Source organism: Cydia strobilella, chromosome 6 (genome assembly GCF_947568885.1).
Source record: "Cydia strobilella chromosome 6, ilCydStro3.1, whole genome shotgun sequence".
Classification (NCBI taxonomy): domain Eukaryota; kingdom Metazoa; phylum Arthropoda; class Insecta; order Lepidoptera; family Tortricidae; genus Cydia; species Cydia strobilella.
Genome location: NC_086046.1, coordinates 12,157,319 through 12,170,729, shown reverse-complemented (window position 1 = coordinate 12,170,729; position 13,411 = coordinate 12,157,319). Strand labels below are relative to the sequence as shown.

The 13,411-nt window shown below is 38.0% G+C and overlaps 1 protein-coding gene across 1 annotated transcript in view; it reads right to left on the bottom strand.

Moving 5' to 3' along the window:
- The window catches only part of LOC134742432 (ATP-binding cassette sub-family C member Sur), a 46,647-nt gene extending 35,081 nt beyond the window's left edge, over nucleotides 1-11,566 (bottom strand). Inside the window, exons 1-4 of the mRNA XM_063675569.1 lie at nucleotides 11,142-11,566; nucleotides 3,003-3,154; nucleotides 2,436-2,599; nucleotides 966-1,180 (exon numbers count right to left, since the gene is read on the bottom strand). Of these exons, the coding sequence (XP_063531639.1) occupies nucleotides 966-1,180; nucleotides 2,436-2,599; nucleotides 3,003-3,145 (522 nt within the window). The 5' untranslated portion in view covers nucleotides 3,146-3,154; nucleotides 11,142-11,566. The remainder of the gene's footprint in view (nucleotides 1-965; nucleotides 1,181-2,435; nucleotides 2,600-3,002; nucleotides 3,155-11,141) is intronic.
- Nucleotides 11,567-13,411: the final 1,845 nt, after the last annotated feature.

Here is a 13,411-nt window from a genome sequence, read left to right as displayed (position 1 = left end):
GAGAACTAAGTTCAATACATGTGTCGTTGTTGACTGGCCGACAAAATAGTTGATATCTATATTTGGTAGGCGCTTACGCCGTTATTAACGATGCTCCGTTATAAATACAATGCCGCGTGACGCTGTGCGGCGTAAGCGCCATCGACAATAAGGTCCCCTTTCATATAAAATGCCCCATATGGGTGCCAAGTTCTGTGCTGTGTAGAAAATCTTGAAATTATAAAGGATTGTCTTGGCTAGTTTTTACGTATAAGATTTATTTTTCTTAATTTTAGGCTATTAGGTATAAAATAAATAATAATTAATAAATAAATATTATATTATTAAGGTATATTTTACTTTTCTAAAATTTGGTTTGTTGGTAAAACTACCCAAGTCAAATTCTTTATAATTTCAGGATTTTCTAAACAGAGCAGCACTCATATAGATATCAATTATTTTCGGCGAGTCAACAACGACACACAGATGGATACGGTCTAAGGAAAAAACGAAAATCACGAAAATTTTATTCTCGATCAGATAGCGCCACTAGTTTTGGCCTACTCTCGTATAGAGGGCGTTGACGGTTTCGTTTATTATTTATAATTTTAACGCATATCCGTTGAAGAGCATGGGTCAAAATCATATAAAAATAATTAATGCTAATAAAAAAATCATTTATCCATATTTAAATACATTTGAACGTATTTTTATAAATCTTCATTTTTAGTTTTAAAGTATATATAGATGGCAGTGAATTTACAGTAATTACAAAATTTACTATGACAGTACCGCTCTATCTTATTATATCCTCTTTGATATAAGTATTGAACTTGGCTCTCATTTCACTCATTTGTTTTTGCGTTTTTTGGCTCTCATTTGTTTTTTTTTGGTACTAATATATCAGCAAGGAGCCAATTTATTCGTTTGAAGTACCTTCTTTAGCAATTGAGAATAGACGCCAAGGTATATCTTGTAACACATACCTCGTCATAAAAACAAACGCAGTCAACTCCAGCCATTATAATCACCATGAGGAAGGTGACTGCATGGATATAGATTTCTATTTGGTTTGGCGCGAGTCCCGTCTCGAGTTGTTGCCATATGACAGCTGCCGTGGAAACTGCTGTGAGGAACCAGTATATGGTGAGGTAGAGTAAGGAAGCTGCCGATCGCCGGGTCCAGAGCACCACGTGGAGGGCTATGGTGAAATGAAAGTGTCATTCATTATATAATGTAACAATTTCAATATAATAGAAATAAAGGATAGTGGAAAAATTCATTGTCTCGGGTGAGATTTGACCTCGCGACTCCGGGTGACTTACTCGTTGTGTTGTGTGTTGAACATTTCCACCATAATATCCTATTCGCTTCGATATGACAAATCTTACTGATTAAATACATTTTTGGTGTATACATATATGTATATAAAGTCATTATGACTAAGTCATAATAATAATTATTTATCACGCAGCGTACTACATAGGTGAACAACACGCGAACGCAAAGCGGAATCCTTTGATACCTATATATAGAAGTGTCCTACGTGGACGATCTCGTTGCGAACGCGAACGTCTTTTGGGCCCGCCGCGCCTAGCCGTGCCGCTTCGCTTCGCGTTTGCGAGTGTTCGGCCACATAAGACGCAAGTGTTATTCGTTGCAACCATGGTATTACAGATGTTCTTAAAAATAACTCAAAGTACAGGTCCCACCGGAAGAAAGCGGGAAACTTGGCTTGCATGTAGTTTATGTATGTGGGTAAGAAAAAAAATAGAAATGGAAATAACTTGTCAAGCAGATGCTTCCCCCTTTCCCTCACTTTTCCGTCCCATTTTCCAGCATTCCATTATTTTAGAAAAATACTTTTGGAATTTGTTAGGGAAATAAGCCGGACTAACAAGTTCCTCTTTGGCCCACGGTTTCCTTTTGGTTTCCGTACCCACTTTTATTTCATATTAATCCTGAACATCCTCATTGCTACAAACTATTTACAATCGATCAAAAACTTCAAAATCAGTAAAGTAGGTAACAGCGTTAGATTTTAATGACTCCCACGCAGATGAAAAGAGAGATGTGGTTGTAATGAATGTATATATATATTTTTTTATTTTTTTATTTAGGCAACAAACAGTCATATACAAAAATGATGTAATAATAAGCAATGTGTTAATAGACCTTGAGTGCCCTACCTTAATTAAATAATTTCTAATCTAAAGTAGCTAGTGTAGGAGCAGTAAGCGGAAAACAAAGTTATCATTAATTAACAAACTTATCAGTAACTTGAAGTGTATCTATATTCATTCATCCATGTATATGTATGCACGGGCAGGTTGCTTACTCGTACATACATCCACACGGGGTACACAAGGAATGTTATAAATTATTTGTGCATAAGTTACCTATTACAATGTTAAATTATAGAAGTTGTTACAAAAATTTAAGTATATGTCACTTACCCGCAGCGGAGAGCCAGGCTAGAGGGGCGAGGAGGGCAGCAGTAAGCGGGACTACGAGGCTAGGCCTCAGCCCCGCGGCTGCTGCTCCAAGGATCATCGCAACACCCAGCACCAAACTTGCAGCACCTCGCACGTTCTGGCCTCGCCATCGTTTGGGGTTCCTGCTGTACGTAAGTCAACTTTATTGGAAAATTATAAAATAAGTAAAATAACGTGGTTGCCAAGAACAAGTCCAGCCTGACAAGTACTGTTGGCGTTGGCATGCACAGGCCGCACAGCAGCATGGACAACTAGCATAAGGTATAAAGTAAAGTGACAGCAGGATGGGCGACGTGGGCGTCAGCCAACACCGCTAAAAGCAAGAGGGGCAAGGAGAGCTATTAGTTGTCGCAACATGTATGACCGGATACTAATTCGTGTATTACTCACGGGTCCAGCCTAAAGTGTTTTACCTGTGTTTTATGAGCTTGTGCAGCAGCATTTGGTATACCGTAATACCAGCAGCTGCATAAGACCGGCGGAACAAAGTTGCTCGTGTCTCGACGGATCCTATAGTGTCTAACCTACCTATGTTGTGATTGTGATGGCTTCGCGCAGCAGCATATGAGCGCGGCGGAGATGGTCGCGCAGTAGAGGTGTAGCGCGTGCAGCGCAGCGGAGAGAGCTCGCGCGGCGCACGCGCCGTCGCCACGCTCGCACACTGCCTCCATCCTGCCAGCCTGCAAGTAGATTAGTAGAATTTGCTGTACCTATTTTATTCGGAACCGATTTCTGTTTCAAACGACAGTATAAGCCTGCCTAAGTAATATGTACAACTAACTAAATCAATACTATGAAGCAGTAAACATTTTTGCGAGCGAACAAGGCTATGTCAAGTATGTATTGACAAGGTATTACAGTAAGTATGTTTAATAAAATAAGGTTTGCAAGGTTCAGGCCATCTTATATGAATGATGTCATGACCCTAAGAGTAAATCAAATGCATAAACTACATCTTCCTAATTTCGTGTATTTGCCAAAATTACCTACCTAAATACTTACTTAGCGACCCAAAATGGGACTTGGCCTCCGACACAAGACAACGCCACTTTTCTCCATTAAAAATTAAATAATTGTTTATTTTAGAAAAGATTAAGTTTGATATATGAGGACCTTGCGAATCATACTGTGGATTTTTTATTTTGTAGCTTTTATTTATTGAATAAACAAATAATTATGATTATGAAATGGTGGTTTTATGAAACGAGCGTCAGCGAGTTTCATAATAGAATCACACGAGTGTTTTAAGGCCTAATTATGTACAGTTGCATACACTATCTACACACATATCATTCGTACTCTAAGATGGGTTCAGAAGCCGTAGGGAAATGACCTGCATTGATACTAGTGCTACCTGTAAAATATCTATAGACTATAGATATTAAAATAATGCAATAAAAAATAAATTTGAACAAATAGAGAAACAAACTAATCATATTTTCAACTAAAATGTAAGTTACAAACAACTTTTCACAATTCTACTTTCGTAACAGCAAAAAAACCAACAAACAAATGACAACAGTAATGGTGGCAATTCGATCCTCCGTCAAGAACATGAATCTAGTATAAATGGATCGGGCATGAGGGGTGGGGGGAAATGACCGTAATAGTCTTATGTATCTTTCAGTAGGAGTAGCAGAGAAAGCACTGTTATTGTTTGTCCTTGTCACTGTCTCACTTTTTTTTTTCCCACCGTAAATTTGTATGGTTTATGGTGGGCTACAAATCTACTTGATCAATCATATTGTCGCATTGCGTACCTATGTTTTGTCCCTCACGGGCGCACTCACACCCTGACACTTTTTGATAGAGAAGGATAGTCTTATTGCGATTCTTATAAGAGGAAAGAGAAAACAGTGCCATGCTTTGTCCTTATCACCGACCGGGTGCCATCATAGGTAGGAGGCGATGGCGAAATACCGAAATTTATAAGAGTAAAAGAGAAAAAATCCTATGCTGCCCAAATTTTATATGAATATTCTTTCTCTTCCCCCGGTCGCTCGGTGGCGCGTCTATAACTACTTGTTTATATATACAAGTAGTTATAGACGCGCCGCCGCGCGAGTTATATATATATATACTATGTCTGAGAGACCCACTTGAGTTCCGACAGCGGTTCCAAATTTAAACTCGTAACCTTACAAAAATCTATAAGGTAATAAAATTAAAGTACAGATTTTACCTACTACCACAGATAAGAAAGTTCTCATAGTGAAACTGGTTGTATAATGCTGGTCATTTCCTACGGATTCTAAACGCATTTTAGAGCACTAACGATATGTGCGTGGATAAAATAACAAAACACTGTGATTTCAATCGGGACGATAGTTTTAGGATCTCATCCACATGGAATAGAGATATCGCTGTATAGTTGAAAATCTGAACATGGCCAACATTGTTAGTGTTAATGTCGTCCGAGTGACATCCAGAGTATGTAAACATTCAAGTGGATTAAAGAAGATGAACTGCGTGTAAGTAGTTAGAAGAACTTGCACAGCTAGAAGATGTTGATGTGATGTCAACTCTAACTAGTTTTTCTTAGAGACACGAAGCACAACATCGGAGGTAATTTTATAGCTTTTATACGCGATTAGGTTCCGATTAGGTTAAGGTTTAGAACACTTAATTTCCTAAATCCTAGGCATCATTTCTCTATCTTCTAATGGCAGTGTGAATGCCGAAGTCGTCTGTTTGTAACATTATGACGAAGAGCACTAGCTCTCTATTATTGTAAGGACAACGATGTCCCGTTGATAGGAATAGGTAGCTGAACTCGAACTACCTGTTACAAACAACAATTAAGCACGCGGCGGTGCTTAACCGCATTACTAAATATAACTTAATACGTTTTCTTAACTACTTTTACACGGGAATTAAGTTTGACTAATTCCCGCTCCGTCTTGCGACTGCTTTGATATCTAATAATGGAGATAATTTAATGTCTGCCGTTTAAACAAGGGGTCTCTAGTTATTTGTGCAACAAGAGAGGAAAGTTGGTTTTTCTTGCGAGTGTTTATTTTGAGTCCAGAGAAAGCGAAAGATTCTAAGTAGAGTAGAATCTTGAGCGTAGCGAGGGACTCAAAAACACGAGATGTAAAGTAACTTTGCTCTCGTGTTGCACATATAATTTTTCACCTCAATAGTGAGAACATATTAAAGGTTAAAATGTATTTCGAATTACACAGAATAATACAGAGAAACAAAAAAAATACGAATTTATAATAGAAGTATGAAGTGGCAGTTCATGGCCTTCACTAAATTAAAAAGCTACTTTGTTTCACTCCCTGGAGTGAGGAGTCGCACTTTCGTCACTCCAGGGAGTGACGAAAGTAGGCTTGTTCGAGCTGCTGAGGTGAAAATAAATAATGGCATGCCACAGTAACACCGGAGGTAGGCCACAGCCCAAAAGGCACGGGAACAACTTAACATGACCTCAGTAAAAGTTGCACGGTTCTCGAGCTAAATTCATTAAATCAACTTCGAAGTGCAGAAAAGTGGGCATTTGTGAAAAAAACAGACGTTTTAAAAATAAAACAATATTCGGTGCAGCTTGACTAACTAAAAGTATAAAATATATCAAAGACGTGACCATTGTAGGTATTTGTTTCAAAATAGATTGAATATGAAAGGCCGTTGCGGTCTATCATGATGACAAACGTCCACATTAGTCAAGCCAAGCTTCTTCCTTATTATTCACAAGAATAAGATGGTAATTCTCATGTTATTATTCATTTTAAATATTATAGTAATTTGTAGTTTCTCTGAACATACTTCCTGGGGAACTGGAGATACTTCATATCGAATATAAGTGAAGTGGGTATATTTGTAACTATAGCGACCCGCCCCGGCTTCGCATGGGTAGTTCAACTATTTTACACAAAACCTTTACAAATTATACATATAAACCTTCCTCTTGAATCACTCTATTTATTAAAAAAACCGCATCAAAATCCGTTGCGTAGTTTTAAAAATTTAAGCATACACAGGGACAGACGGACAGACAGCGGAAAGCGACTTTGTTTTATACTATGTAGTGATGATGTAGCAGCTGCGGCCACGCTACAGTAGGAATCTTAGTAACTCCCTTCCGCACTCATTTAATCTAATAATTAATCCTGAAAGCCATAACACACCATCGCACCGCACCAAGGTCATTGTGCGACGCACCCAAGCGCGAGAGATAAGTAAGAGCGAGAAAGAGATATCGCTTTCTCGTTCTTACTTATGGGTGCGGTGCGATGGTGTGTTACGGCCTTTACACCGTAGCGGTTACTATCCGAGAAAGGCGAGTGAGGACACTGTAGTTAAGACTATTTAACCCTTAAACAGGTAGTGTATCAATAGGTACGACTTAACAAATGATTTTTTTTGATGAGCAGAATAAATGCAACGACCAGAAAATGTCATTGCCGTATCACTACAGTATAAAAAAACCGGCCAAGTGCGAGTCGGACTCGCGCACCGATGGTTCCGTACTTTTTAGTATTTGTTGTTATAGCGGCAACAGAAATACATCATCTGTGAAAATTTCAACTTTCTAGCTATCACGGTTCATGAGACAGCCTGGTGACAGACAGACGGACAGACGGTCAGACGGACAGACGGACAGCGGAGTCTTAAATAGGGTCCCGTTTGTACCCTTTGGGTACGGAACCCTAACAAAGTCTCTTCCTGCTGTCTGGATGGATGTCTGTCCCTATGTATGCTTTATATGTACCACGGTGCACCATTGGTAACGGGCAGTTTGCATATAAAAGCCACCGGGTTCTTTCTATTGAATTAATGATAAACAATGTATTTTTTATGTGAAACGTGAGTGAAATGTCTTTAAAAAACCCGTAGGGGTCGGATCGAAAACTAAGTAATTAAGTTCAACCCACGCTTGACTGCACATTTCTAATGGGTTTTCCTGTGATTGATCTATTTTGTGTATTTTTTTCAAAATTTTAGACCCAGTAGTTTCGGAGATAAAGTGGGGAATGGTCATTCTTTGCTTATTTTCTTGAATAACTTCTAAACTGTTTATCGTAAAATAACTAAAAAAATATATTTGAGATTCTAACAATGAGCTCTTTCATTTGATATATAACATGATATTATAGTTTGAAAAACTTTATTTTTTGGCCCCATGTTTAATATTCATTTGTTTAAGTTACATGTCCGTCTTTGGGTCACAAACTTACATATGTATACCGAATTTCAACTTAATTGGTCCAGTAGTTTCGGAGAAAATAGGCTGTGACAGACAGAGAGACAGACAGACGCACGAGTGATCGTATAAGGGTTCCGTTTTTTCCTTTTGAGGTATGGAATGGAACCCTAAACTTTTCTTTTAACGCTATTATCTACCCGAATCGGTAATCAAAAGTAAAAATAAAAAATGCGTCAGGCCTGTTTAAGGGTTAAAAAATCGCAACATTCTTACTTTGTATGTACCTACCTAAATAATTACTTGTTATCACAAATGACTTAACCGCAATTTCATAACTTTTTTTGTAACTAAGTCATCAATATTTCGTGGCCCGAACATTTGTTTGTAGGGTAGGACGGATGCTGGCCCGTGGGATAAACCCGTGACGTGATGCGATGCGAGCGAACGCTTCTTAGAAAACTGAAAGTTGACTTATCGTTATCGTTACGCTTGAGGCAATCTTCATCTACTTATACAACTAAAGGGTTCATGACTAAGGTTCTTTATCGAATCACGGTAATGTACTAATTGTACATATGTACTTAATTAATTTGTAAAAATTTATTAGCCCAGTCAATTAAGTCGAAGTTGAGCGGAGGCGGCTTACCCAGACGTTTGTTTCTAAAGGCGTTGTCGTTACAAAATATTCAGTACAAAAATGCTGGTGGAATCCCGCCTTAACGTAACATAACATAACGTCTGGCTATATGCTGGCTATGCGACCTCCGCTCCGCCTGGTCTCGGTAAAAGGAGGAAAGCTCACGCAGTGCTGGCAATTGTCTTACAAAAGGGGATGCTGAAAACCACGCGAAATAGAGGAGAAATGTCGGAAAACGAGCCTTGGCAACCGGGATAAATTCTGCTTTCAAAAAATACGTTTATTTACAAATAACATTTTTTTTTCTTAGGAGCGTTATTATTGGTTATTAATAAAAATACAAGGACCAGGAAAATATAGGAGAGAATATCTATTAGGCAATGTACTGCAAGTATCTATAATTTAACTGCTTCGAATATGTATATATACCTATATCTACGCTCTTCATTGTTTATCAAGAGCAAAATATGCGACGTAGTCCGTTACGCATGATAGACGCATGTCGAATCATGTGTGTCGACTGACCCGCTTTGTGCAAATCAGAAGATTTGTTTGATTTGGATAATTCCTGTCTGGGAAATGCGATTTCATGATATGTACCTATACTACCTACATTATAATAGTTTCTGGCGTAATGCTTAGGGATAAGCGGAATAAGGATAGCTTCTGCTCCTTTGGCAAATAATAATTAACATGAAGGGCAAATATATTATCCCACGAATAGCCCATAGCCACCTTAAAATGGCCCATCATATGAATAGGAATTATTTCTATAGGTAGGGCGATGCTGTTAAATGAATATGAATTAAATTAATCTGAGGAAAATCTTTGCTTCGTAAACAGTGATGACAAAGTAGTTACCTAGTTAATACCATAGCTATTGATAGAATCACAAACAATGTCAATCTATTTGTTTTTGAATATCGATAACTTTTTGTTTCAAAGAACTTCATTGCAAATATGAGAGAATCTCATCTCATTGTAAGTACTTATAGATAGTATAGGTACTAAGGTACTATTGAAGTAAGTTCTCATTTTAAAGTTTATTTAAATCAACTGTCTCAGCTTAGTATATACCTAGTCAATAGTCATACCTACAGATTGATGACTGGCTGTTGAACGACGTTACCGCGCCTACTTACGAGTAACAGGAAGGCATTGCATACTAGTCCGTTTTCAATGACTGCATACATTTTAGGGACCTATGAATAGGTAGATGTCTACAACGCCAGTCGTGATTAGCGAATTAAATAAACAATCTGCGTCAGTCAGTCGTTAACGTCAGTTTGACGAGATTGCAAAATTTACTTCTTTCTCAATACGACATACCGTGCTTAACTATCTATGGAAGTGATTCAGTTTTTTAAAAAGGATTTTTTAAAAGCCATTGTCGCGAATATTTGTATACCGGTCTAAGTGATGAAGTATACCCTAAAATTATAATTAGGTAACTAAGTAGGTAACCTTTGCTTGATACAACCTGACAAACCAACAACAAGGGTATGATATGATTGTGCCCGTGGAGTAAGATTCAAAGGCATCCCTCCGGTGAAGGTGGTTCATCTTAGACCTTGTCTTGACCGTCAAGGTCTAATTAAAATGTATTCTAAACAAATAGTTTGTAAATACGTAAGTACGTACTTGTATATTTGCACATGAAAAACATCGCGAGTGTTGAGTACGTAACGTACCCAGTATGTTTTGACTCTGTACGTTTGGAGAATCATTTAAGTAGGTATTCAATTAAATACACCCTATAAGTAATAATTATTAACAACATTAACGCAAGCATACTTAATCGGCCCCTCATTTTAAGCATGTACTAAAATAACAAATAAAAATCTTGTCTAAAACGATGATTTGATTAATTTGTATAATATCGGTAGTTAAATATACCTTCTTCATACAAAATTAGTTTATTTACGTCAACACTCAAAATTCAAAGTCCACGCAATTATCAACAGAGATGTTGGATATCAGGTCAGGAGGAATTGCAACAACCTACTTAACTCGTGCCCTTTGTCGAAACTAGATGTTGCTTTCTTGGAAGGGGGCAGACAATCTATTGTTGACAATAGGTGTAAGTTAGTGATACTGATGAGAATCCGACCTACCTGATTGAGGTGACAGGTAGGTATCTTCTCGTGTCATGGTTTAATGATTCAATAGTGGGAAAATCAGCTGTTCAGTTCTCTCCGGAAGCGGGCCTAACTGTAAACCATCGCCATATGACTATTGAATACTTATAGCGAAATTACAACAGCTTTTAATCATGCTACCTATTTATTTTACAGTACATATGGTGCTACTTTCTCGCACTAGTGCGTAAAGAGCACTTTTCGTGCATATGTCGAAAGTTTAAAGGGCCATATGTACTGTAAAACGTTGTACGATACACGTGCGAATAGGTAATTCGCAACTCGTGTCGATTTAAAACACTCCCTACGGTCGTGTCTTAATTTATCGCCACTCGTTTCGAGTTTCCTCTCTTCCGCACTTGTATTGTAAATAACTATTGTGTTACAAGTGTCAAAACTATTCGAACGGACACGGACACATGAAGTTTTTTTAACAATCAGCGCGTTTAACCGGATTTGTAGTTTTGTTTGAGAAATACCGAATATTAGGTAGCTAATTTGCCGCTTGCTTATCCTTTTTTCCATTTGATGTGATGTATTATAATTAATATACTTATTGCTTTTACAGTCTTTTTACAGTGGCTTGCTTTGCTAAGCTTCGCTCAATTCAATTTACTAACTGTTCATATTTGTATTTTCAGCGTTTTAAAGTATGTATTGATAAGCATAAGTTTGGCAGTCCCTCTACATTAGCATTTTCCCTGGGCCGAGATGCTGTTATCACATCCAAACAAACTCACCTAAAACTAAACAATTTTTAACAACACTGCCGAATCGAAACCAATTCACTGCACTCTCATTTTTGTAAAACGTCCCATTGCATACGGATGCCGATGTTCATTCATTTGGCATTGTGCGGTTTGTTTTTATTCGTCGGTGGATTAAACGCGGCGGTGGAACATCGGTATCGGTACTCGCAGCGCCGGTTGCTGTGTGACTGAGTAGTGAGTAGTGTGTTGAGTAGCCGCCAGTTTGCATGCGTGTGAGAGACCGAAGCGTCACGGCGACTCCGCGTCGCCGCCGCCGCAGCCGCTAGCGTGGAAGCAGTGACCGACCTACCAGCGCAGCCAACGATTTAGTTCACTATAACTGGTTGTTTTTCTAGTGCACTTTCATGCATAATGCAGCCGGCACAGGTAGATGCGCGGAGTTGCGTGCTCTTCTCATGTATGTATAATAATTTTTACAATCGCACTTCTTTTTAACCTACTTCAAGAAAGGAGGAGGTTATCAATTCGACCGTATTTTTTTGTATGTATGTAACCTCATAACTCCGTCATTGGTGAACCGATTTGGAAAATTGTTTTTTTGTTTGAAGATGTATAGTCCCAAGTTCGTCCCGTTTTTGTCAAAACCCAGTTCTGATGATGGGATTCATTAGGAATCCAGGGAACTCCTCAAATCTTATAGGCATACATAGGCACGGTTTTAGTATTTTCATTAACAAACTAAGCACTTTCATCCAAAACAGTACTATTTGATGAAGTGGAACTACTGATGATGACCAGAACGGGACTCTTTAACAACGCATATTAAAATTTTGGCGATTTAAGTCCTCTTCGTTATATTTGTTAAGCACAAGTAAGTTCTGAAGGAACATTTGTGTTAAGGTCTAGTTTTGATGATGGGTTCCATGAGGTCCAACTCCTCAAATCTTGATAGCTTAGATCCAGACCTTGAAACTTGAAACTTATCCGAAGTGCAAAAATGTTTAGTGACAATTTGGTCAGACAGATGAAGAAACACTAAAAATGGAAAAATAAAATTAATCTTTAAAAAAAAGTAAAACCGACTTCAAACGGGAGAAAATAAAATACTATCTCGTTTTATATGCGCTAGCAAACTGATACGTTGAAGTCGGTGCCAAGCTAAATAGTTACAATACTGGTTCTTTTGTTCTTATCAAACTATACCTAAGTACCAGGGTTGGTATTCGGTTTGACGGCAACTTGACGCTTTTAAGATTTGGCTTGGCACCGACTTCAAACGTATCAGTTTGCTATTACAAGATAATATTTTATTTTTTCCCGTCTGCAGTCGGTTTTACTTTGTTTTTAAGATTAATTTTTTCTTACTTAAGTACTTCGTTAGAACTCTGCAAGTAAGTACCTATATATTTGTTAAGAAACACAATTTTTTCCCTTTATTTGTCATGAAACTGAAACTGGTCGGAATTTAATAACGCAGGAAGGGAAAACAAACACCGGTTTGTTTGCCAATGACGCAATCATGTGAGTAGGTAAACTGAAACACATGTGTGCCGTTGATACAGATTCTTGATCTTGACCCAAAACTCGATACTCGATAGATAGATTCGTTGCAAAGGTTTATCACAAAGTCGGTACCATGTGTTACGGGTACATACTACATACAATGTGTGTTATGTTATGTTGGTCAGTCAGTGGTCAGTCATGGTGCGGCAGGTTTTGGTCCGTGTTTGCGCGGTGAAGGGTATACGGGTGCTAGCAAAGGTTTTCCGCCTATTGACCTGCATTCTCGCGATACTTCGGCTTTCCTTCGACTCGCTTCGTTTTCAAAGCTGCCGGGAGCATATTATGTACCTATATCTTGGTGAACGTAAAGCGAGGTTTAGACTAGCAAGAACTTGCATGCAATTCTCATTACATTGCGTTATCTGATAAACATTTTGAATGCAGTTTACCTTAGTAGTCGGCAATGTAACGTAAATTGCATGCAAGTTCTTGCTAGTCTAAACCTCGCTTAAGTATTATAGGACTGAGATTGAACTAACAATTTGCAATTTTGTATACGTTGCCTAATGCCAAAAGGTATTTTTTTATCACATTTTAGCGGTCTAAATAAAAACACAAAACAAACTTGGGTTAGGTGAAGTACATATGGACTTTGTTTGGAATCAGTCGAAAATGCTAATTTTGTGTGGTGTACAAAATTCCTCCTGTATAAGTTGGTTTACTTCGGGAAAAATAAAACAACTTGGAACTAACATAAAAATAAACATCTGTGTAATATCCACAATTTTAAAATGTCA